This window comes from Sceloporus occidentalis, unplaced genomic scaffold (genome assembly GCF_023333645.1).
Source record: "Sceloporus occidentalis isolate IW3139 unplaced genomic scaffold, rSceOcc1.0.p SCAF_9, whole genome shotgun sequence".
NCBI classification, from domain to species: Eukaryota; Metazoa; Chordata; class Lepidosauria; order Squamata; family Phrynosomatidae; genus Sceloporus; species Sceloporus occidentalis.
In genome coordinates, this window is record NW_028316989.1 from 31,815,691 (window position 1) to 31,841,338 (window position 25,648).

At 40.4% G+C, this 25,648-nt stretch overlaps 1 protein-coding gene and 1 long non-coding RNA gene across 2 annotated transcripts in view; one reads left to right on the plus strand and one right to left on the minus strand.

Moving 5' to 3' along the window:
• ETFA (electron transfer flavoprotein subunit alpha) lies at nt 1–25,194 on the plus strand. The gene is made up of 12 exons (XM_089538547.1): nt 1–163; nt 4,794–4,943; nt 6,222–6,303; nt 6,405–6,487; nt 7,148–7,247; nt 9,789–9,899; nt 10,872–10,973; nt 11,610–11,678; nt 12,319–12,401; nt 19,749–19,814; nt 23,222–23,302; nt 24,914–25,194. The coding sequence occupies exons 1-12, from the start codon at nt 131–133 to the stop codon at nt 24,947–24,949; spliced, it is 996 nt and encodes a 331-aa protein (XP_089394673.1). The 5' UTR covers nt 1–130; the 3' UTR covers nt 24,950–25,194.
• Nucleotides 9,155–25,648, minus strand: part of LOC149307178 (uncharacterized) — a 21,101-nt gene continuing 4,607 nt past the window's right edge. The window contains exons 2-4 of the long non-coding RNA XR_016282340.1: nt 18,127–18,165; nt 16,655–16,697; nt 9,155–9,412 (exon numbers count right to left, since the gene is read on the minus strand). This is a non-coding gene — a long non-coding RNA (uncharacterized LOC149307178). The remainder of the gene's footprint in view (nt 9,413–16,654; nt 16,698–18,126; nt 18,166–25,648) is intronic.

Below are 25,648 nucleotides of genomic sequence, written 5' to 3' on the forward strand. Positions count from 1 at the left end.
GGCGGCGCTCCCGTGAAACCTCGCGAGGTTTACCTCCTCAGAGTAGGCCTCTGGTCGCGACTCGAGGCGCTCCTGAGGAGGAAAAGGAGAAGCCGAGGCGGAGTGAGGAGGCGCCGCGGAGAGAGAAGCCATGTTTCGGGGGTTTCTTTCGGGGCGGAGAGCGGTGAGTGTCTCGTAAGGGCTGGCGGTGCCCTTGACCCACCTCCCTGCGAGGTAGGCCCTTTCGGCCGCCTTCCCAGTGGGTCGAAGGTCTGAGCGCTGGGCTCCAGCTGAGCTCCCTTTGCGGAAGTCAGAAGAGGCTGAGAGAGTGTGACATGTGTGTGTGTGTGTGTGTGTGTGTTGCACGCCTTCATTCAAGTTGTTTCTGCCTTATGGCGACCCTAAGATAACATAATAATAACCATAATAATATAATTGACTTATATTCCGCCTTTCCCTTGCAGAATCAAGGCGGATTACAAGCAAAGGTCACCAAAAAGTGACAGATACAAAGTACAAAACAAGCCCCCCTCCCTCCCTTTCAATTAGATAACAGCAGGCATGACAACAATGAATTAATTACGCAAAGAAAGCCAAAAACACACGATAAGGAATGCAAAATACAGTACAAAGAAGACGAAGCTGTCCTGGGGTTTTCTTGGCAAGGTTAGTTCAGAGGGGTTTTTGCCATTGCCTTCCTCTGAGGCTGAGAGAGTGTGGCTTAAAGCTCTCCCAGTGGGTTTATATGGATGAGATGGGAGTCGAACCCGGGTCCCCAGAGTTGTAGTCGGACACTGAAACCAGTGAGCCATGCTGGCTCTCACCCAGTATCTACAGACATACTATGGATGTATGAATGCATATGTGTGTGTGTATAATACACACACACACATATTGTATATACAGTAGATGTATACACTTGTCCCTCCTCTAATCCACAAATAACCAAATCCGCAAAAGCCAAAGCTGCCAATGCGGAGGACCAAGAAATGGAGTCAGAATCGCAATGTACGTTGGTTACGTCTTCTATGTTCTCAAAGTTAGGCTTTTGAAAACACCAGATAAGTATAGTCTGTATTGATTAATACAAAATGCAGAGGTGGCAAGATGAGTATGTTGCCTTTCTTCCCTTTCCTTTTGGCTGAGCCAGAGTTGCAAGGATTGAGCCAGGCTCTTCTGCAGCCTTCCTTAACATCTTGCCTCCCAGATGCATTGGCCTGCAGTTCCCTGAATGCTAAGCCAGCCTAGCCTTGCTGGGCTCAGCCTGGAGAAGGTCACCTTGGTCTCTAAGGCAAGCAATAAAGAGGACTATACATTTTACTACTAAAGACATTTGGGACGCCTTACCCTTCGAAAAAGATCTCTCAGTTGGACATTTTAGCTGCAGTTTAGGATGAAACATTTATCTTCTCTTACTCTCTAAATCCAATCCCATTTTATTTTGTTTGCATAATATGTCAGACTGCTTCTGGTAATGTTCGTTTCAAGGAATATCGTGCAATAAATGTATCCAGCTAGCCTCCGTCTCTCTTCCGCAATGTGCTGCAAAGGCTGACTGCTCTGCCTCACATCTATTGATGTTTTAGGTTTCCTGGGAAGGTAAAGTACCCCAAAACTGCAGCCTGCCTGAGGAAAATGTATGTGGCATTTGTTAAAGGCAAGGAGTCCTGCAGGGCCTTTACACTCAATGCATGTAGCCTTTGCTTTTGGTTAAGTAGAAATTAATCTATGTTGTTTTAAAGCATATATGCCAAGCCTCTTATACATGAACAAATACAACTTCCTAGTCCTTTCTCTTCCTCCGTGTTGATCATGTGTGCATTTCTGGCATAATAAATTATCACCATTGGGAGACTGTGCAACATTCAGAGTTAATGAGAGGCATAGTGCTACACTTGTCCCTCTATTTTTGCTGAGGTTAGGGGCAAAGGATCCCCATGGATGTGGAAAAACCACAAATAACAAAAACGCTATGCTTTTACCTGAGAGAACACCTCTCTAGGCATCTCTAGGTCCTCCAGTGCAACTCTGTGGTCAGCATCTATCAGACATTGACCATAGAGTTGCACTGGAGGAACTACAAATTCCTAGTGGAGAGTTCTCTCTAGGTATCTCTATGTCATTCAGTGTGACTTTTGGTTAAAGCTGACCACAGAGTTGCACTGGAGGACCTAGATATTCCTAGAGAAAGCATATTAATAAACTCTGATCTGCAAGAGTCAAAGCCGCTAATGTAGAGGGACGAATGTAATTGCCGTTTTACAGTTTCTGTTGGTGGTCGGTCTCCGATCCATAGCTTGAATGCCTGTAAAGTGCAAGGGATAAGGAGAGCCAAAGATATTATGCCTGTGCTTATATAGAAAAAAGGCGGAAGAGCATGTTGCTGTTGTTTGCTATAAGAGCGCAGAACGGAAGGTGAGCATATATAGTAGGTCAGCACAAGTGGAAGAAAACGTATAGTGTGTAATGCTCTTGTTCACGGTTGGCTGGAGCCCTGCCCTTTTCCAGGATGTAGAGAAGGGACAAAGTCTCAGATGGTTTTGTTCTCACAGTTGGCCCAATGTCATCCTTTTCCAGGATGTGCCATTCCACTCTGCCTTGGTTTTTGTACAGAGGTCTGGCTACATTCCCAGTGTGACAAAGGACACACCAGAGCCCACCTCCTTCAGTATTTTCATTTTGACTTCCCAAGGGAACGTGAGGAAGGAGAAAGGCAGTAATAAAACAGCAGCAGTAATAAAGTAGTAAGAAAACCGGAGGGCTGATGGCAGTCTTGTAAGGTCTGAAAAGCCTACATAAGCTAAGAAATATTTGTTATATTTATATCTTGCGCACCTCAACAAAGTCCTTCCCTGTCATATCATTATAACATGGAGGTGACCTGCCTAGGCTCTTGAAGGCTATGACAGTGGACCATGAAATGTGTAACTGGTTCAGTCAAACTGGTGTAGCATTAAGTATGGCCTTAATGGGGGGCTGTATGAGATCTAGCCTACTTAAGCGTGGAAATCTTGTTCTGAGAAGATAGGACACCGGGTAATGAATTGGCCGCAGTAACGATGAGCGTAATGGTTATCCTTCCTGTAAATGAGAAAGGGTCAAAAGTATGTGATGATGGAAGAATGCCGTGTTGATCCTATAGCTGTTGACAGTTTTAGGAGACTGGGAGACCTGGGTTCAAATCTTTACTCTGCAATGGGGCTCACTGGTTAGCCCTGGACCAGTTACTATTGCATAGGCCAAGCTATCTCAGAAAATGGTTGTGAACATGAAATGGGTGGCCAGGCATGGTTGTGTGAAACTCTGTATGCTCCAGGTATGCTACCTTGAGCTCCTTAGAGAAAAGGTAGGACATTAATATAATAAACTCATTAATAAATGAATTAAATGTGCTTGCACGGGAATCAAATCTTTCAGTAATTCAGATGTCTTTAATCAAATTAAACATGTCAGTATGAAGCCACACTCTTGCTTTTTTACAATCTCTTCTGCTTAGCTCAGTATCTCTAAATCTTCATAAAGAAGAGATGCCTAACGTGGGATTTGGGCCAAACTTCAGTTTGGACATGGTGGACTTGGCACACAGATTCCCTGCTTCATCTTCATCACCTCTTTCCCCGAACACCTTTTGTATGATTTGTGCGACTTTTCCTTTGACCTACAGTCATTTGACATTTGGGGGGAAAGCCCAGAAATGGGAGCCAAAACAAGCAGAAGTCTGGAAAAATGATCAGTGTTGGGACTATAATATCCAAAACCCACAAAACAGCAATACCTTTATTGGGCAACCAAAATGCATGCTGCAAGCTTTCAAAGCTCCATTGGCTTCTTTGTTGGGCAAAAGGTGTTAAAAATCATACAGGCGAAAGTAAAACAATTTTTAGTACATAACGCATCAGATTCTCAGCGTTGATTTATTTTTATGACATTTATTTTCTGCTCCTCAGGTGAAATCCAGCAGCTATTACCTCTGATGGAAAATATGCTGCAGTGGTCATCTCACTGTACTCCTCTCTAGAAAACACAGGATTGACTTTAAATACATTTTACTCCCCCTGGGAACTTAAGAGTCTGTGTTTCGGCAACCCCGTGTATGTTGCTCTGTGACGGGACTATAAATTTTGGCAAGTTTGGGCTTTTTGCCATGCGAGCATGGATTTACTTGTCAAACGGTGCCTACCATCTTGTAACTTTCATAGAAATTGATATTTGAAACATAATCAAAAATATGGTTTTTGATCTGTATTGGCAATAAGTAATTTGTCAGTGGTAATTCACTTCAAATGATTCTAAAATCTTACATTCCGTGGTATGATTTAATACGCTTAAGATGAAATCTTGACTACCTTACAGGAACCTGTACCGTTCTGCTCATTACAAATCGTAGTTTAAATCATTGTTCGTGTAACAAATTATCTTCAATGCCTGCATAAAAAAGAGTTGGGTTAGACCTCTCTGTTATATTAATTTCCAGAGGGACAGCTGAGTTAATCTGTTGAGGCAAAAAATAAGAAACTTGTGGCATCTTTAAGACTAGCAGATAGTGAAACCAGTGGTGTCCCAATCCAAGTTGTCCTATCCAAGCAAGTTTTGCTTCAGCTGTTTTTGTATGAGACCCCTTACTATACAAATTACATGAACCCTTTTTTCATAAATAGAGAATGCAGAGCCAAAGGTTTACATCCCATATTTTGTTTGGAAGAGCACCACGTATGTCTACTTACTCAATAAACTCTGTGTAACTTATTATGAGTTGTCCATGCAGAATCTTCATCTTGTGTGAATTAACCTTCTTTGCTCATCCTGTTTTTCAGGTCTTATTGCTCCACCGGTTTCAGAGCACACTGGTCATAGCTGAGCATGCCAACGAGTCTCTTACCCCTATTACGTTAAATGCCATCTCAGCAGCCAAACGTATTGGAGGCGAAGTATCTTGCTTAGTAGCCGGCACCAACTGTGAAAAGGTAAGCAAACGTAGCATGATTTCTCTATGCTGAAGTAAGGGGAGGCAGGAACTCAGGAGAGCAGAGCATGGGGTTTGGTGATTATGTCTGATCTTTGAAGGGCTGCCTAAACCTGCCTTAATGTTCAGTTGGCATAGTTACATCACTGCTATTGCCAAGTGAGACTCATGTTCTGCTTTCATTGATGGGATGTCTGATTTGTTCAGTGAACCAGATAAAAAGCCAATGTGCAGTGATACCAAGTAGTGCTCTGCTGTCCTTAGGCCTTTATTATATCTTATAGCATGGTACAGTCAGCCCTCCACATTTGCGGCTTTGACTTTTGCAGATTTGATTATTCATGGATTTAATTAATATGTTCTCTCTATGAATCTCTAGGACCTCCAGTGTGACTCTTTGGGCAATTTTTGCCAGATATTGCACTGGAGAACCTAGAGATACCTAAAGAGAACACTTCCCAAAGCATTTATACATCCTACAACACAGTTCTGTGGCTAACTTCCAGCAGATGTTGGTTGCTCTGGAGGACCTAGAAATTCCTAGAAAGGTGTTCTTTCAGGTTAAAAACAAAGTGTTTTTTATTTGTGGTTTCTCCACTTTCACAGGGGTCCTGTGTCCCTAACTCCAGTGAATGTGGTTGGCCCACTGTATAATTGCTTGTTACAGCACAGCATAATTGGAAAATCTGTGTAAGATTTGGAAACTTTAGTAGCATCATCTTGTGTTTATAGTAAACTCTCGACAACATAATTGAGACAGAAAAAAGAATTCTTGTCTGCAGGAAAATGAATGATCAGATTTCTTGAGGGTATAGTTGGGGTGAATGGAACTACTGCCCAAAGTCTGCCTAGCGATTCCAGAAGGCTTCAAATATGCTCTGCAACCCGGTTGTGTGATTCATAGAGATCGTGAAGAAGAAATTGAAAATACAAAAACCAGAATATTAAAACAAAAAAATTTACAAAAGATTTGAGAGTGCAATATGAATTTTCAGTTTGGGTTGTATTTGGATGATGTACTTTGGTGCAGAACAAGAGTGCACTGAAGGATGTCTGAATAGAGTTTGAGACAGAAAGATATGGGAGTCCTGAAGCAGAATTCTGTGTTATTCCAAGTCTTTCCTGCAACCATTTTCTCCTCCCACAAGCTCTTCAGGATGGGGAGTCCTATCTTACTGTTTATTTAAAAGGGCATCAGTCCAGGCTGTAGCATCTGGTCACAGCAGTAAAGCCTTGCATGTGCAGCTGAATCCTCATAAAGATTCACTTCTTGTCACAGGTGGCTCAAGAGCTCAGCAAAGTGCAAGGGGTCGCCAAAGTTCTTCTTGCCCAGCATGATGCCTACAAAGGACTTCTGCCTGGTGAGGCTTGTTTACAAATACTGTTTGCCGTTTAAGATTCCTTGCAATCACCATTGTGTTAGAAAATGCAGGGTGCTCTGACCAATATGTCTCATCCCCAGAGGAGCTGACTCCATTGATTTTGGCAACCCAGAAGCAGTTTAATTACACCCACATCTGTGCCGGAGCATCTGCCTTTGGGAAGGTGAGTGTATATAAAATCCACTCCAGACCTATTATTCCAAGGTTAGTGAGCCCTAAACCAGTGCAAATGTATGACCCAGAATTAATAAAGTATATGCTTCTTAGAAGCTTTAGTTATTTATGAAGTCTATTTTTTTTTCTGGGCCAACAACCAGGAATTTCTTTTATTTTGTTGCCATAGCCTTTTTTGGGGGGGGCTCTCTCAGCAGACCTCAGTCAGGCATATTTAGGGAGAGGAACTGTTTATTTGTTGTTCAGTTTGTTATTTTAGCAGTGTTTGGTAGCTGTTGTTGTCGTATGCCTTCAAATCATTACTGGCTTACGGCAACTTTACGGTGAAACTATTGTGGGGTTTCCTTGGCAAGTTTCTTCAGAAGGGGGTTGCCATTGTCATCCTCTGAGGCTGAGAGAGTGTGACTTGCCCAAGGTCATCCAGTGGATTTCCATGGCCAAATGGGGATTCAAATCCTGGTCTCCAGAGTCATAGTCCAATGCTCAAACCACCGCACCATGTTGGCTTTGTTAGCTGTCTTGACCATTAAAAATCTTTAAAAACAAACAATACAATGTGAATAGTAATCAATTAGTTTTACATGGGTTTCTAATTCATTTTCAGTAGCTGTTACTAAATATATATGTGTGTGTGTGTTTTAATGTTTAGAATCTTCTTCCCAGACTGGCAGCAAAACTTGATGTTGCTCCTATCTCAGACATAATCGATGTTAAATCTCCCGACACTTTTGTCAGAACAATTTATGCAGGTGAGTTTTGTCCATCTGTGAGTCACTACTACGTACAGAAGTATAGAGGTTCGCATGAGTAAAGATAAAAATCACTTTGATAAGAGGAGTGGAGTAGTGGGAATGGCTTTTCTGACACAACTAATAGCATCATCCTGGGTACTATAGGATTGTACTTCAAAGTCCTGAGAAACCAGATATAGCTTCTTCATTAACAGAATCTGCTGACGTGCTTCAAATGTATTGTATTTCTGTTAATGCATTTTTGATAAGATTTTGCCAACTGTGAGGCATTCAGATAGTCCTCTTTATTTAATATGGGTTACATTAGTTCTGAATCCAGCAATCCATAGGGTTATTTTTCTTAGTTAAGAGAGACATTGATACAATTATTTGTAATATTTAATTGACTTTCCCTAATTATTTTGCAGCCCTTGTTTGTCTAGCTCCATCATGCTTGTCTGATCCCATAATTTAATTTAGACATGAAAGCATTAGCCTTTATGTCTTTTAAATTTGTTATGGCAGGATATTCTTTTTTTCCCCTTTGTCAATGTTCTCTTGCCATCAGAGATTGATGGACTGCATATAGGTTTTGATTTGCTTTCTAATAATTTTCTTTCTAAAATAATTTGTGCTTCTATTTTACTAGCTCCCTCCATATCCTTGTAAATGAGAAGACCTAAATGGATCAAGGGTTTGGGGAATGATACTTAATCCACAGCTTCACAGCCCAGTCTTGAATCAGTTTTCTCACAAGGCACTTAATATTTATGATCAGTTTGCAATCCTAAGCATATTTATGGAAGTAGATTGTGTGAAAATCAAGAGACATCCAAGTTTAGGATTGAACATCTGTCTCCTAATGGCAGGTTTCTCTGAGAACAAACTGGTACCTGAAATAAACGAACTGTTTTGTAAAGAGCATACATTATTCCAGAAAGCTGCCTTTTAGAATAAGTTTCTTATACAGTTTGGTTCAAAGAGTTAAAGGTGCAACTACTTCATTTTTCATTCAGATACAGACTAGACTAGACTTGCTCCTATCTCTTCTCAGCAGTTGTGACCTTTTGAGCGAAGTCATGCTTGTTTTACATAGCCAGTCATTCTTCAGAAACAGTTAAGAAATCCTTATAACACTCCCTGGAGATGTAACTTAATTTTCCAAGAGAAAGAGATGGCTTCTCTTCAGCCCTGATTGCTTTTCTATTTTCTGAACTAATTTTTTAATATTGTGTGGGAAGGTGTTAGTTTTTATCCTATTCCTGCACAGTTCTAGTCAGGCTTGCTATTAGATTGTATGTACAGCGCTGTGTAAATTTACAGTGCTTTATAAATAAAGGATGATAATAATAATAATAACAACAACAACAACTACCGTCTGCAAATCTTAGTTTTATTTGTAGACGTAACAAGTTTTAGTTATGGTCTCTGGGCTGGTGCAGACGTAACAATCTCATCTTTAATAAATCTATTCATATTATTACACTAATACAAACCTATTGTAGCTTAATAGATCCTGGTTTGTTATCAGGAAACTGGTTTATTAAGCTTTTGGGCTTGCATGCTTCTTTCTTGCTTTTCCCATCTTCTGTACTTTGTCAGGCTTACTTAAAATACTAGAATGAGAAAAGTGTGGCTGAACAGAAGGTTACTAAGCAAGGCATAGGATCTGTGCTGAAATGGCCCACCATCATTCTTTAGCTCAAGTCCTTTCCACATTTACTGGGATGTAATTCTCACTGCACTCAGTGCAACTTAGTTCTGAATAAAGTAGGGCTATTTTATTTCCCTCTATGAAATAGGAATAACACATATGCCCCTCCTAGACAGTACTTTTTTGTGATTCATACTGAAGACATGAAATTTCTTAGTATATCTCAGAGGTGGACAAAATATGGCCCATGAGCTGCCCTTGAGTTGCAAATCCCATCTGGTCTAGAGAGCTTAGCAAACAGTGAGGAATATTGGGAGTTGCATTCCAACATCTGGATGGGCATACTTTATTCACCCCAGTGTATGTGATGCGATTTCAGATACCTGGTGTCCAGTCTTCTGTAGCCATTGTTGAAGCCTTGTGTGAAAGGTTCTGGTGGTACGTCTGCTCTCTCTAGCCCCCAAGCATTATTTTTTGTGATTGTGGATGGGTGGTCATGAGTATTACTGAAATAGTCCTAATGAATTACCTGAAAATTGGAATGAGTCGGATTATTAAAGTATAGAAAGAAATCTTGTAGCACCTTTAAGACTAACTGGAAGAAAAGCATAAGCTTTTGTAGACTTGTTCTGCTTCACCAAGTGCACTAAAGTGTGAGAGAAAAAATAATATGTAAGCCAGGGAAGGTTTGTGTAAAAGCAGAACCCTTTGGTTGGCACAGTGAGTAATACTTCCATGACATCAAGGAAATGTGAAACCAATTCAACTAGATTTTTGAGCCTTTTAATCTTCACTGGTTGAAATAGTTTTCTTGCAGCAGTGACCATAATAGTCTTCTGCTAAGAAGAGTAGTTTTTGGGGATTGCAGTTGTGTTTTCAAGAACAAATGTGATCTTATTTTATAGGAAATGCCCTATGCACTGTGAAGTGTGAGGAAAAAATAAAGGTGTTCTCTGTGCGAGGCACTTCTTTTGAGCCTGCAGCAGTGAGTGGCGGTAGTGCTAGTTTAGAAAAAGGTGAGTGTTTCATTTTCTTTTCCTTGTTTTGTTAAAGTTGTAATTGGGTTAAAAACATTACATTTTTTAAAATGAAGTTATGTCATTATTAGAAATGACTATTTGATTATTTCATTGCAAGTTGAGTGTCCCTTATCTGGAGTTCCAAAATCTGAACTATTCCAAAATCTAAAATGTGCTACATGTTGTCTGAGATAGCAACACCTTTGAATTCTGATGGTTCAGTGTACAAAATTATTAAAAATATGTGTATAAAATTATTAAAAATATTTTATTAAAAACCTGGACTTGAGCAGAAGAGGCAGGACAACACAGGCTGAACCCATGCTGTCCTGTTCCTGGTGCTCATTCGGGTTAGCCCCTGGGTTAGCATAGGGATGGGCGGCTGTTTACCCACCTGTCCCAGCACTGACCCAGGGCTGCTCCTTACCTTTTTTTAGTGTGTGATCCATTTTAAAAGCTCCTAGTCACCCTGTCTGCCATGGAAACGGGGCACCTGGCTGCACCCACATGGCCAGGTACCCCATTTCTGCATCAGATGGGGCAACTGGGGGGCTTCTCATATGGATTGCATACCAGAAAGCTAAGGAGCATGGGGAGAGGATTGTCTGAACAGCCTGATGTGTGTGGAAAACCAGTGCTGTTTTATTCTGGGGTAAAGGATCTTTATCCTTGGGTCAGACCAGATCCTCTGGATCTTTGTCTGCACAGGTAGGATCAGGCATAATACTGACACAAGTGTTGGCCCACGTTGTCTAAACCAGATGACTTGAGGCTGGGGCGGAGGCCGGCCCATTTGGCCTGTGCGGACAACCCCACTGTGTTCTTTTGAATACACGGCTAAGAAGTGGGAGGCTATAATTTAGTTGATTTTGCTTGAATATAGAATTTAAACTTGAAGGCAATGGCTGTGGAAAGACTTTGTACCTCCAGGAAATTTATGGAGTCTTTTTGTATTTTTGACACAAACAGTATCTGCTCCTTCACCAGTTGGTCAGTCGGAATGGCTTGAGCAAAAGCTAACAAAAAGTGACCGTCCAGAACTGACCAGTGCAAAGGTTGTTGTATCAGGCGGTAAGTGGTCGTTAATTAACTAGAATTGTGCTAAAATTTCCAGGAAAGCAGACCCTCCTACTGTCCCTCCTTTTGAATCTGAAGAGCTCTGTCTTGTGGCAAGAAAGGCAAGAAAATGGGGAAATGCTCAGCATATCAAATTGACTGGGTGGGGAAAATAACCAAAAATGTTAGGGTTTATCTTATCAGTTAGCAGTGATAACAAACAATGTGTACAAGATGTTAGTTTGAGAAATGATTTGGTTTTCAAGTGTATGCAATTGATATGTGGCCTAATTTGTTACCTGTAGTTCAGCAAGGAAAGAAAGCAGGACAGAGTACAGCTCACTGTTTTCTTACTTGAAATGATAACCCTCAGGCTAGTAGGTGGAGTGCAGTTTGCTAAGATTTAATTGTCTAATTTCTCTCTTTTGACAACGATCGTACTGTTGATAGAGAAGGAATAAAGAGGTTAATCCTCTGCAGTTCTGAAGAAGCAATGTTAATCAAAATGACTAAAACAAATAGCATTCAGCTTTCATACAAGGGCTACATAACTGTGCAGCAGAATTTAAAATATTAACTGGGTTGGATGAGTGAAATCTCCAGTGTTGCCATTTTTAGAGATTTGAATGGACTCCATATTTTATTTTTAAGGCCGAGGCTTGAAGAGCGGAGAAAACTTCAAACTTTTGTATGATCTTGCAGATCAGTTGCATGCCGCAGGTAAAGAGTTCTTTTTATTCTTGGTTTCCCAAATATTTATAATGGAACAATTCTTGGTGTTAATGCTGGTTGGAATTACTGTCTCTCCCAAAGGGATGTAGACTTAACCTTTGGCTTGTTTAGTACTGTGTGAAGTTTGGTGAAATGGAGCAATACTTTTGCATATGAGAGGGAGTAAATTGATTTGGCCCTGATTTCTGTGAGCAGAGACCAGCTCATGGAACAGGATTTTTCATCTCCCCCTTTCCTTCTACTCCTGGAGGTTGGGGGACACGCTCTCCAGAACCATGTAAGATGTGGTTTGGGGAGTGGGTTCAGCTGAAAAGGATGGCCAAAATCATTAGCAATAGCAAGTACATTTCTATACCACCTATCAGTGAACTAGCACTCCCTAAGTGGTTTACAGTGTGTAAGCCAATATGCCCCCAACAAGCAGAGTACTCATTTTACCGACCTACGAAAGGATAGAAGGCTGAGTGGACCTTGGAACCCTCCTCTAGGGTTGAACTTACAATGTTGTGGCTGCAGTAGCAGTGTTTAACCAGTGCATCACCAGAGCTCCTAATCGTCACCCACAATTTTCATGAATTAAAAAAAGACTTTTCTGAGATAATTTTGTTTTGTTTTTGCTTGCATCTAGTTGGTGCTTCTCGGGCAGCTGTTGATGCAGGTTTCGTCCCCAATGATATGCAAGTTGGACAGACAGGCAAAATTGTAGCACCGGTAAGTGTTTAAGTGACTTTTACTGCAGAGACTACTAATTCTTCCCTAGGATCGCTTCGTTTTCTCAATACAGCTGCAGGTAATTCATAGTCTTCATGGCTGGCGGTGACTTGCTAGTTCTCACCCTTCTTTCTTTTGCAGCCTAGAATGGCTTTTGTGATGGTTACAACTCTCCCCTGTTCTGCCTGACGTATCATCTTGCTTTGTGAATGGTACAAGGCTTCCCTTCTGGTGTGTGGTGTCGTTTGTGCAGGTTAAGTGAGGCTTGTCACAATGTGCTATCATCACTCGCAGTGTGTCTGACATCATAGTGGCGTGTGAAATGGGTATGGCACAGGGTATGATCTGAATATTATTTGACAGAAGATCTGCCTTTTGGGATGAACAGAACCAAATGCGCTTGAGCCTTTTTGCTGTATTAGTGTCAGATAAAAATTTATGAGAAATGCATCTTAATCTAGCCAAACAAGGGAGATCACTGATGCCAAAATCTTTAACGTTATAGTTTATTTCCTTTGGGATATTATGCCAAAGAGTTCACTTAAGAGTGGGCTTTTGATGTGTCAGTTATTTTTATTACAGTGTGCATTATTTGTCCCCATAGATACAAAAGGGCTGAATCACTTTCATAGTCGTGTGGGATATGTAACAATTAAGACATTTACTTTTGGAAAGGAATTGTATGCACATGCACAAGACTGGTGGCTCCTTTTCAGCTGAGCTTGCTGAATCTTTTGCTTCCTTCCTGTGTGACCAGGACCTAAAAAATCTGGCAAATTACAAAGGAAGCAAGGAGTGTAGAACAGTTGCTGTAAAGGGTCTAGTTTATGGAGTGATTTCAGAGCAAAGATACTGAAGTACAAATACTGCTGATTATTTCCAGTGAGAAAAGACCCATTGAGTCAGTCGTTGAGCTATGTTTTCATATGTATGCAGATCCATTCATTTAGTGTGATTACTCTAGTTGGGATTAACAGTAGGATTCAGGCCTACATGTCCTAGTAGTATAGGAGAATATTGCATTTTAGGGACCTAAGGCAAAGTTTCCAAGTATTGCAGAACATTTTGAAATCCAGGAAAGTATTAGGGATGAGACTTGTAACCCAGGAGAACGATTATTATAACAGTATTGTTACACTTGGGAAGTTTGAAGAACTAGCTACACAGTATTTGCGTTTTGAGGTTATCATGGAAGCTGTAGAATTCTGAGTACTGAATGTTTCAAAGTTCAATGAGGTAGAATCAAGCACATTATGGAAGACCTAATTGATAGCTTAACCGAGTTTCTGATTTGCACAGAAACCCTGATGTTTAACACACCAGGAGAAACCTGGTGACTTTCAGAAATTTTGGACTGCAGTTCTCATAATGCTTAATCATGGATGATTCTGTTAAAAGTTAAGGGAACTGTAGTAAAAAATGTATCTGGAAAGCACCAGGTTACATAACCTTCTTTTCATAGTAGCTACATCTTGCTGTATTCATGCATTGTCTTGACAAGCTCTAGAAATACATTTTTGACTGTTTCCTGCTGGGAAATCAGCTACTTTCCTTTGAGTCCACATATTCATTTCTTGTCATAAGAGTATTCCTTTCCTCATGTGTGAGGATTCAAAGCTATCTTTTAGGATAACAAACAAAATCTATATTTGCCAACTAAAACTCTTGACTTCTGATTTTGGAGGCTAGAGCCCAGGTTCAAGTCAAGCAGACACCTTAAGCATGCTTTCCAAGAATTTGTGTTATATTTGATGGATATTTTTAAAAACTTTTTACAGGTATTTTGGATTAAGAGTTAAAACCAGGCCATTGGAGTAGAACTCATTTTCCTAGTGGAGTAAGGATTGAATTCTGATTACATTTGAGGACTTCAGTTAAATATACACAAAGAAGGAAATAAGGAGCAAGTAGAATATGAGAGATGTTCATCTCTGTCTGTCTTTCAGATGGTGGAGGAGAGTGTTCGTTACTGATGCTTTTATGGGTGTATTTATAGACTAATAAACTGACCCAGTAGGGAATTTGGCTGGGTCTTGAGTAGAGGTTGTATTGGAGGCAGGGTTGATGGAGTTTTGATTGATGATGTTGATTATATGGCCAATAGTTGGGAAGTGCCTGAGGTAATGGTCTGGAATAGAGATGGCCAGTGGGAGGATTTTTGCCCCTATAGTAGGTTGCACTGCTACATTTTCACCCCCAAATCATAACAGACATAACAAATAGTTTCAACTTCTGGGTTTCTCTGCAAGTTTTTGGGAGGTGGTATGTGCTTGAGAGAGTGTGAATGGGAGCAGTGTTAAACTGGTAGCCCCACTAGTTGGGTATCTTTCTGCCTTCATTGTGTTGGGCAGGAAGCCTCTTTAACTTTGCTGAGAGTTCTATTTTAAGCCATGGTGGCTTATGCCTCTTCCTCCCAATGTGTATTACAATACTTCATATTGCTTTGTTCCTAGGCTTGAGTTCTTCTGTGTCAAAGAAGGAAGGTTATTCGTACAGTACCTAGATCACTTTGCTGTATGTGTATTGGTGGAAGGTGTGTGCTGGCACTTCTTTTAAAGATTATTCTGCCAGGTAATGGCAAACCCCCCTGAAGAAACTTGCCAAGAAAACGCTATTATAGGTTTGCCTTAAGAGTCACCCTAAGTCAAAAATGACTTGGAGGTACACAACAACAAATTATGAACTGGAGATCAGGGCACATTTAATTTATTATTTTCAAAGTAAATGATACAGCAGCTTTATCTTCATTTGGACTGTTGTTTCTTGATTTTTTTATTTTTGGCCAATGTCATCTTAAGTCTTTTGGACTTATGCTTAAGAACCTCAGGAGTTTGCTTTGAGGGGTATATGAGTAACATGCCTGCAAACCTTGAAACTCTGGAGTAATTTCTCCTCGTCAAATGGTACATTCAGAAAAGTATGCTCTGGAGCACCTTGCGTTAAACTTCCTGCAAATACCAATATGGGTAAACTATATTTTCAGGTCTCCTAGTATGTGGCGTTTGCAAAACTGAGGTATGCCTTCATTACATCGACATATTTGACTAATACACTAACTTATGTAAGCCATTGTTATTAACTAGCTAAAAGTTTTGGGGAGAAACTGGCCATGCTTGAGAAACTGTTTTTTTCTGAGTAGTTGGTATCGCTGAAAAGTCATGTTTGACTCACAAACTTCAAAGAGCTGTTTGTATGCAGCCGGGACTGAATTTTCAGACCCTTTCCTTTAACTTGTGAAAAAGCTGGAGACTGACAGCCCCTTTCATCCTGCATTATCCAGCATGGCTTTTAAGTCCAAGAGAACTGTGTTCTCAAATTGATGCTCTGCTCCTCAGGGGTTGGTGCAGAAACATTAAATTGTACTAAAATATTCATATGAGAGTGCATTTAGCTGAAAGCAATTGATGTGCTGCTCCCAGGAGAGCAAGGGAAAAAAGAAAGAAAGAAATGCTGTATGGGCCTGCACTCAAGCAGACACCCTAAGCACACTTCTTAAGAGTGATCACGTGTCCTGGTTGATCAAAGCCCCATATAAGTTCTTAAAGTGAAACGGATTAGAAAGGGATGAAAATGTTTGACCTACCGGAGTCTTTAGTAACATGAATGACTTCAATCCTTGGGGTTTAAGGACTTTCTTCCAGTGCAGTACGAACATACTAAGGGTCCATATTTAGAGAGGCAAAAGGGGCTTAATTGCTTTTAATCGTATTCTTGAAATCAAGAAGTCTCTTATAGCTACACGTTTTTACTGTAGAGAGAAGAGAGCTGGGTTTGATGAAGAACTTTCTGCTGGCATTCCAAGTGTCCCACTGTTTGTGGTTCCTCCCTGGTGACATGTGGGACAAGTTGTAGTTAAGGATGATTATGGCTGTGAGAAGAAGTCCAGAGATGTTGGTTGGACTTATTGTCTTGATATTATTCGTGTCTCCCACCTCACCCTCTTTTCCAGTTCTCTAGGATGGGCAGAAAGCGAAAGATGAGAGGAAGGTCTCTTCTAGCAGGCATACTGAGATTATTTTAAATTGTGAATTTTAAATGAAGCATTTTAAAGGTGAATTGTTTTAGAATGTGCATTGCTTATTTGTCCCTTTAAATTGCTGCATGTTTTAATTAATGCGTTTAGTTGATGTTACACATTGTTTATTTGTTGTTCCCCACCTCGATCCATGGGGAGAGGTCGGCAAGAAATATCATAATCGTTATTATTGCAAGCAGTGTTATGTTTTGGAGGAGTTAGAAACATAGAAACCTACCTTATTCTTGGTGATCATCTTGAGGTCAGTATTAGCCGAGATCCTATATCAAGGAGACACAGAGCATAACATTAGGCTCACAAAATTACTTGGCAGTTGCATAATATTGCCTCATTAGTGGCATTGCACAACTGAATATGCAATTAAATGGGCATCAGCATTTCCATATGAAATGCATATGAGCAGCCAAGTGGCACCTACATATTTAAATGCATTTCTGCCACCTCAAACTGATTATGGACATTCCCCATCAGACAAAAATATCTAAGTGCTTCTGCAGGGGAATTTACATGCATATGACACTAACAGGTGAATAACACCCACCCCAGTGAGTCTCAACATTTGCCCTTCCATGTGTTTTGGACTTAATCTTCTAGAACCTCTCACCATTGACGGTGATGACTGAAGCTTCTGGGAGTTGAAGTCCACAATATGCGAGGGACCAAAGGCTGAGAGTATTCTACAAACTATGTCAGTTTATCCTAGCTCAGCCATGAAAACCCACTGGGTGACCCTGGGCAAGTCACTCTCTCAACCTCAAGGGATGGCAATAGCAAGCCCCTCTGAAGAAACTTACCAAGAAGACCCTGTGATAGGTTTGTCTTAGGGTCACCATAAGTCAGAAAAGACTTGAAGGTACACAACAACAGCAACAACATGTCATTTGTAATTTTTCAGGGTGCAAGGCAAAGACTATTGCTCATATCACCCACTATTTGAACATTGTACTTGGAGCTGGCAGGAATAAAACCTAGCACCTCTGACAAGCCAAATTCTGCTGTACTACTAAAAGTAGGAAGGATCCAGAATTTCTTCCAATCTTCCAGCCCCTGTGTTGCTGCTTGTTTTCTCCATCACATCAGGTACAAAAGAGAACTTGCACTTCTAGTAGAGGAAGCCAGTTTGTTTGCTGCTGTTTGGCTCTCTTCCTAGCCATGATCCCTTATTCCTGGTGAGAGGGCAGGTGGATCTGTGACACATGTTCGGTTGACAGGCAACTTGAGGGCACATACACACACACAATGAGGACAAGCATAAACAAATGGCATGGGAGGTATCACACACTGAAAATTGCAAACTCTTAACGATGTGTTGTCTTTACCACGTTATTGCGATATAAAGATATGCTAACAAGCATTGGGGACAATAAGGTGTAGACATTAATGTTTGGCCTCTGAACAGATTAGAATAACATTAACACTAGCTAGTGTGTATGTGTATGAGATCAAGAATTTAGATGCAAGCTGTACACTTAAAATAGTCAGAGTATACTAGGTCACCATGTTGCCTTTACTATGACTGGAGCCCTTAAATAGAAGAATTCTTCATTTAGTTCAGATCATTGTGCATGTGTGTATACACCACCACCCCACATACACACACACATCTTCCTCCCTACTTATAATCCACTTGCTGCTCTTTGCTAAAGTAGACCTGGTGAAAGCGTGGAAGTTACATCCATGTTGACTTACCAGTCAGTAGTTGATTCAGTGGGTTTTCTGTAGCTGGAACTAGCAAAAACAATTATATAAAATTATAATATTATATTTTATAAAATAGATGCAAAAATTATCTGACATTCTGTTTGTATGGTATTTGTTTACTTTTTAAAGAACTTCACATAGATTTCATGTATTTCTACAGCTTTCTGCAAGCCTCCAGATTGTATAAGGTGTAAAGAAAAGTCTGGTTGTAATGACATGGCACCTTCATTTTTGGAAATAGGGTGCAAGGGGGATCAGTTACTGAGACTTGTTACCTCCACAGCTCTTTAACACAATTAATCCCTTGAGAACTTGTCTGGAGTAAGTGGTTTGCCTCTTGTAATGTAAACATTGTAATTCCTTAACACTGAGGGGACTAACAAAATCCAAGACGTTTGCAAATGTCTTGAAGAACTAGACTTTGTGTTGGGAAATGTCATATTTATTGAGATTTGTAGCAGTCTTCGCTTCCTCTCAGTCTATCATGTCCATGGATGTCACAGGATCAGCCAAACGCCCTTTTGGGGAAGAGTCATATTAAGGGAGTAATCTTACACATACTTGCTAGGTAGTAAGCCAAAGTGAAATCTGAGGGGCTTGTTTTCAAGTGAATGCTCATGGAGTTACACTGAATATCTACAGATAAGGAATTTGCTGTCAGGTATAGTTGCTTAACTCTGCAACTGAAGGATACCAGTCTCTGATAGTCTTCACAGCAGACTGGAACAGAGCTTTGGACACCATTCTGCCTGTGGGTTTCTGAGACTTAAAGTCCAAAAAGTGTATTTTCCCAGCTCTGGATTGAAGCAGTAGGTCCATGGACTGTAAGGTGTTTGTGTGTCCTTTTATATGTACAAATTAAGATGCATTTTGAGTTTATTGGATCCTAAAACAAGACACTACAACTTTTAAGCCTCTTTTCTGTATGCCTGTTCCCTCTGCCCCCCCAAATGCTGGACTTGAAGGAGGGCTTCATGTTGCAGAGAGGATTGATAGAAGGATAAACTAACTATTGGATTCCTGACTTTTCCCATTTTAGCCCTAGGATATGTGTTATCTTCTCTGGTGTTTTCATACCATTTTCCCTAACATATGCATGATGATGGGCAGATGAGAAGGTTGGGCAGTGTATATTACAGTATATGCAAATACAGGTATTCCAAAATCCAAAGTAATCTGAAATCCAAAACATTTCTGGTCTTAAACATGCGGCACTCTCCTTATTGCCAGGCAAGGGTAGGAGAATTTGGGGTTATTTAAAATCACTGCATACCAGAACATTCTACATGTTTGGTATTGATGTCTCAAAAATCAGCTTGGGAAGAAGTATTTCACTCCAAAATAAGCCAACAAGCCCTTTGCAAGCAGCTACTTAATTTCTCCCATTCAGCATGGTATTTTTGTCCTCTTGAACCCTAGTTTCCATCAGCCTTTGATAGGCTGGCCATTGGTGAGAGATGGTAGGAATGGCAGTTCAACAGCAGAAGGTTCCTTATGCCCAGCCCAAGGCACCAGTTTGCAATGCTTGTTTCTAGAATATAGGTTCCCCCCCTCCTAGTTTGGAATGTTTCTTTCAATCTTATTTTTGTTTGTTTGTTTGTTTGTTTCAGGAGCTGTATATCGCAGTTGGAATATCTGGAGCAATTCAGCATCTAGCTGGGATGAAAGACAGCAAGGTAGTGTGCTTGAGTGTGTACCTCAAAGAAGGGCATTGATAATGCTGAAAATAGTGTAAAAACCTCAGTTTGCTTGCCACTGGCGGTGGCAAGAAACATACACTGGTCATAGATTAATTCTATTCTAAAAAAGTGAGTTGGTTGACAATAGATCATGTTATAACTCAAAAGTGCGTGCGCTAGTATGTTAATACCTGCACACATTCTGAAATACATTGATTTCAGCCTCTGCAGCCCCCCTGTTAAGATTTTAGCCCAAAGAAAACATTATCTTGGCGAATCCTATACAGCAAGACTCACATTGATCTATTTCAGAATCTGACACATGAATCCATGCATAACAATGCGCAATTTGAATTATGGACTTACTACTCCATAAAGTAAAAGACGCCTTTGAACGTTCTAGCATTTATCCATTCAAATGGAAACCTATTATAAAATGATGATAAAACTTTAAAAGGTTTAACTCATTAGTTGCTGAAATGTTTTCAACCGATGCAAGGCTGGTGCATTGCTCAGACCGAGATTGTTGCCAGTGGAAGATGGCTTGAATTATTTTTAAAATGAGACCTTCTCTTGCCCTTTTGGTTTAAACAAGACAAGGACAAAAACAAAATAACTTTAAAAGCAATTCTGTGTTCACTCTGCACATGCTCCTGTAGCCAGCTATGTGTCCTGGAACACTACATTTTTTTTGGTTCAGCAGCTTAATAGTGAATTCATGGCAGATTTAAATGTTGCTGTCCCTTTGTGGAGGTTTTTGAAAAACACACGGTCATAGTAGCGCTCAGCACAGGGTCATGTTGCTGAAGTGTGCCTTACCTGTGTGCCAGCCGATGCTCCAGGTAAGATGCCTTTTAAATGGCACCTCTGCTACAGTGACTGGAAAATTACTTCTTAAAAGCAGTTTGTTCCTCTTGTTACACATTTGAAGAGTAACACATTGCTCTTACTTGTTGCAGTGGCTTTTAAAAGTGAACATTTGCAATTCTTGTTGTTTCCTTGTTACTTTTTTGAGTAAAAAGGACACCATAAGAGAATGGTGTAGAACAGTGATTTGCAAGCTTTGGTCCTCCAGGTGTTTTGGACTTCAACTCCCAGAAGCTCGAACCAACTAGGTCAACAGTCAGGAATTCTGGGAGCTGAAGTCCCAAACATTTGGAGGACAAATGTGTGGGAACCACTAGTGTAAAACATTAATTTTCCTGTTCCTTGCATGGAAATCTGTGGTGGTAGATGGGGGATGCATTGGAAATCACTGCAGAATAGCCAAATTCTGTTCATGCTCATAATGTTCCATTGCGTAATGCTAGAAAAGTTGTCTTTACTATAAATAGTGATCAGGATTTTATATCAAAAACAACATGGATTTTATGTCACTTCTGTAGTAACTGTTACTTCAGTCTCCTGCTTCTGGAAAATGTTCCATATTTAGATTTTCATAGACTTTTAGCTAGAGCTCTTTCTCACTATTGCTCCTGTGTTTAAGCTCACAGCACAGATTTTCAAGAGCTTAACTTTCTTTTACTTGACCGGTGCCCTACTTCTGTGTTTATTATCAACACTAGATGGCTGATGTATTTGCTCAAACAGATCAGATTTATATAAAATGTTAAAAAAGAAATCCCTTCTGAAACTATGGCAACAGTCTCTTGAGTGGATCCCCCCCTTTGCTGTGAATTATCTGGCATTGTGAACTTGCACACTTCGAGGATGCTTTTGAATGTGGTCCACAAAGCTTTCGGCAAGCAAAATGTATAATTTATTTGTACTTATGACAAGGTAGAAAGCTAGGCTTCCCCCCCCCCCCCGTCTAAAGAATGGATTGCCTCTCCTCTCCCCCTTCCTCATTCCTTTCTGGAGTTAAATGCTATTTTCGTCTTTAATTATGTATTAATTAGGTCTCTTACAATTATTGTAATAGGCTTATTAAGGCAAGTGGCATATCATTGTTTGCGTTGGTTTTTACTATATATAAAACCATTGCTGTGCTGACATTATTTCTAGTTTTGTGAGCGGCCAGCCTAGCTGATTAGAAAATAGAATCTGTGTTAGAAGCACAGGGTCCCCAAGGGTCATCCAATCCAACCCCATTCTGCCATGCAAAACACTATCAAAGACACTATCAAAGCACTCCCTACAGATGGCCATCCAGAATCTGTTTAACCGGGAGACTTCATCACACCCCAAGGCAGTGTATTCCGCTGTCAAACAGTTCTTACTGTCAGTTAGTTCAGATTCTGGATAGCTCAGATTCAGGAGAGGTTGATATATTAGGAGCTGGGCTTTCAGATATCCTGGCCCCAAGCTGTTTAGGGTTTGTGGCTTGAATTTAGCTCTTTGTATCCTCTCTCTCATTTTTGTTCCATGTAGTATATATTTAGTCTACTGTATATACTTATACATAAGTCTAGAAATTTCAGTCAGAAAACTGACCCCAAAAACCTAGGTCGACTTATCCATGGATCAATGTAAATACTATATTTTCACTCTTTTTAAAAAGGGAACCATCCCCTGGTGAAAGGCAAGAGTGCAGTCTGTCCTGGAAGCACAATCCTCTCTTCCATCCAGCCTTTAGTGGAAGCCAAAATAATTACGCCTGCCATAATTTTGTAGTTCTTTGGTATTATTTTCCTTTGTTTCATCATTTAGATCCTTTGTTACATGCCCCAAGATTTTACCCTCAACTTACCCACAGGTCATTTCATATTCCTTAATTTTGATCCCAAAACTTGCCTTCAACTTGTACATGAGGTCGACTTGCAGTTGAGTATATACAGTAATTTTGTTTGCCCAGAGTGCTAGTTCTGGATGTAAATAATGTATTAAAAATCAGAGCAATATCCTTACCTGTATTTAATCCATTACCAAACGGGCCTTACTATTAAGAAGTTCCTTTTAATGTTCAATTGAAATCTACCCTTTTGTAACTCAAAACCATGAGACCTGGTTCTACCTTTTGGGGCAGCAGAGAACAAACCTGCACCGTCCTTTCTGTGACCGTCCTTTAGCTATTTAGAGTGGAATCATGTCCCCCTTCAGTGTTTTCTTTATCAGACTGAGCCATGCTCGACTCCTTCAGCCTTTCCCCATGTTTTGTTCTCCATACCTTTTATCATCCTTGTTACCGTCTCTGAAGCCTCTCTTGTGTATATCCTTCTCAAAATGAGGCACCTAGAACTGCAGTACTCCAAAGGGCACAGAAGTACAGATGTGCAGCTTTTCAGATTGTATTCAGTTCTTCTACCTCACTGTTATATTTCTACTGTGAACTGGAACAGAAACTTCTTCTAAGAGCAATTGTGGTACTCTTGGCAAAAAACAAAGGAGCTGCCCTCCAGTGCCTACAGAGAGACTGCAAGAGTACTTCCCGGCTGTGGCTAATCCTTGTTTGTTTTCCCTTTCAGACCATAGTGGCTATCAACAAGGACCCAGAAGCACCAATATTCCAAGTTGCAGATTATGGCTTGGTAGCAGACTTGTTTAAGGTGAGTCTCACCAAACAGCTCCTGCACTCGCAGTTTTGAAGCTCAGGTTTTGCACTTAAGAGCCTGATTTGGTTGTACCTTTTAGTCTCTTTAGGTATGTGTGGAACTTCACTTAGGCTGGGTAACTAGTATCCATTTTTGCAGCCTCAGCAACTTTTCTGATCCCTCTTATTGGGGAAAAGAAAGTTCCCCAGAAGGAGAATTTTTGATTCTGAAAGCCTTGCTTTAATCTGTGAAGGCCTTCCCTTCCACCTCTATGTTTTTGGTTTTTGTTTTCTTTTCCAAAATCAGAATTGAGCTTCTGGTCACTTCTTGTTTTAATCAATTTCATGACCAATTTCATATTCTGTTATGCAGCTGTGGAGATGCAATTTGGATTGTGGTTGACAGGTTGGTCTTCTAACATGTTTCTTCACAAAATGCCCTTGCTGAAAATCTCACTTCACACCATACAAGTCCTGTGTCTAAAAAAAGTATACTGGTGTTGCCAATGATGTTTGCCTTTCCCTGCCTTTGAGTTTCCCTCTGCCTCCGATTGCCCCTAACCTTTGGGGTTCGATAAGCATGTAGTCTGCACAACTGGCATGGACTCCTGGTATAACCCATGGAGGAGATACAGGAGAAACCATGCCAGCACTTAATGCCATGCCTGAACTAATGCCTGCTGGCTTGGCAGTAAACATGGGCCTTTTAATAAGCTGGAGACAAAGTGACATTCGGAAGAAACAACATGTAGACAATTTCCTTAATAAATTTTGTACGACCGCATTATTTCCACCTAATGGAAATGTAGATCTCTTAAATAATTGAGAGGCTATATTCATCAGTCTTGAGTTCAGCTGGGATCTCTCTGAGTGAGGGCATCCTCCAGCCCCTGGAAGTACAAGGTAACTGATAGTTTGTGCAAGTGGCTTGCGTAGGGTTTCAGGTGTAGTCAGCAAGCGAATCAGCCACCTGTTTTCACACACGGCTGCTCTTGAGAATTAGTAAGGCTCACCGTGCAGCATGGCCGGAGTTCAGTTAAGTGGCATAGCCACAGCAGTTGCCAAGAAGTTTGCGCCGTTTCCTCTAAAACGTGTGGATAGAGTTTTTTTAGAGGTCCTTCATTACCTGGTTCTGCACATCCCATCTTTGTTGATTTTTGTTATGTGCTGTCAAAGACAGCTTTGACTTTTGGCAGCCGTATGAATGGAGTCCTGGTCATCAACATCTTGTCTTGCAGACTCAGAGGTGTGGCTTCCTATTTATCAGGTTATAAGTACATCTCACAAATCAAATGTGAAGTTCATGATCAAACACACAGTATCCTTATTACACAACACTGGGTAGAACCTGTGTGTGTGTATGCAGAAAAGAATTTAAAATGCCAGACAGGACTTTCAGTGTTGTTTGATTGCTGGGGAACACTTTCATATTACATGAGAAAATATACTTTTAACTGGGTTTTGGTCAGTATAGTTTTTGTAAGAGTATCCAAATGTTCTTGAGATCTACTCAAAGCATTTATTAAAAGCATCTATTCATACATAAGTATCTTAGGATGTGGTCTCACTTCCATGATTTACCATTTATTTTTATTTAGCTATTTTAATGTCTTTTTTTCTCTGTCAGGTTGTTCCCGAGTTAACAGCAGCCTTGAAAAAGTGAAAACTCGCATGTTTCCAAGCGTTGGGCAGAAATGGCTGTGATTTCAGCTTTGAAAGAGTTTTTAAACAAAATCTAAATTATATTTTATGAAGTGAAAAATGCAACAACCACTTAATTATTGCCAAAAATGTATGTTCTAGACGACCTCCAAATGCCTTGTAATATACCTATTTGTACCTTTGTCTGCAATTTAGATTCTGAAATGATTTTTCTAATTATGTAATAAATATGCATTGTACTCACAATTTCATATTACACTTTTGTGACCTGATATTTATGTATAGTACAGATTCTGAACCCCAAACATTGAGGGTAACTTCTTGTGGTTCAGAGGACTAAAGTGCATTGCTGTGGCAAAAAAAAAGAATCAACATTTCATCAGAAAAGTACACTTTGGGGGAGTTCATTTTGAGGAAGTGTGACTGCCCCCAAAATGCACTTTGTGCCAGTGCACTGCCTCAATTTCATGGCTGGGCACATGTTGTACACACTTCTTTTAGGCATCAGAAACAGTGGTAAGCATCAAAATCCACAAACTTGAGACTGGTGTATTTACTGTAAGTGTAAAATTTATAATAAATGTTCTTTTCCTATGAAAGAAGTTAGCCCAAGGTTTTTCATCTCGCTACCAAACAGTAGGGCTGCCCTTGTGGCTTTCACTTCTAGGTCAGAATCCTTTTGGTGCCTTAATGCTGGGCA

Excerpts from the sequence above, each read along its gene's own strand:
- ETFA (XM_089538547.1), top strand. The coding sequence starts at position 131 with ATGTTTCGGGGGTTTCTTTCGGGGCGGAGAGCG. Across the intron at positions 4,944-6,221 it reads CCGGCACCAACTGTGAAAAG|GTGGCTCAAGAGCTCAGCAA; the intron begins GTAAGCAAACGT and ends TTCTTGTCACAG. Across the intron at positions 9,900-10,871 it reads TAGTGCTAGTTTAGAAAAAG|TATCTGCTCCTTCACCAGTT; the intron begins GTGAGTGTTTCA and ends TGACACAAACAG.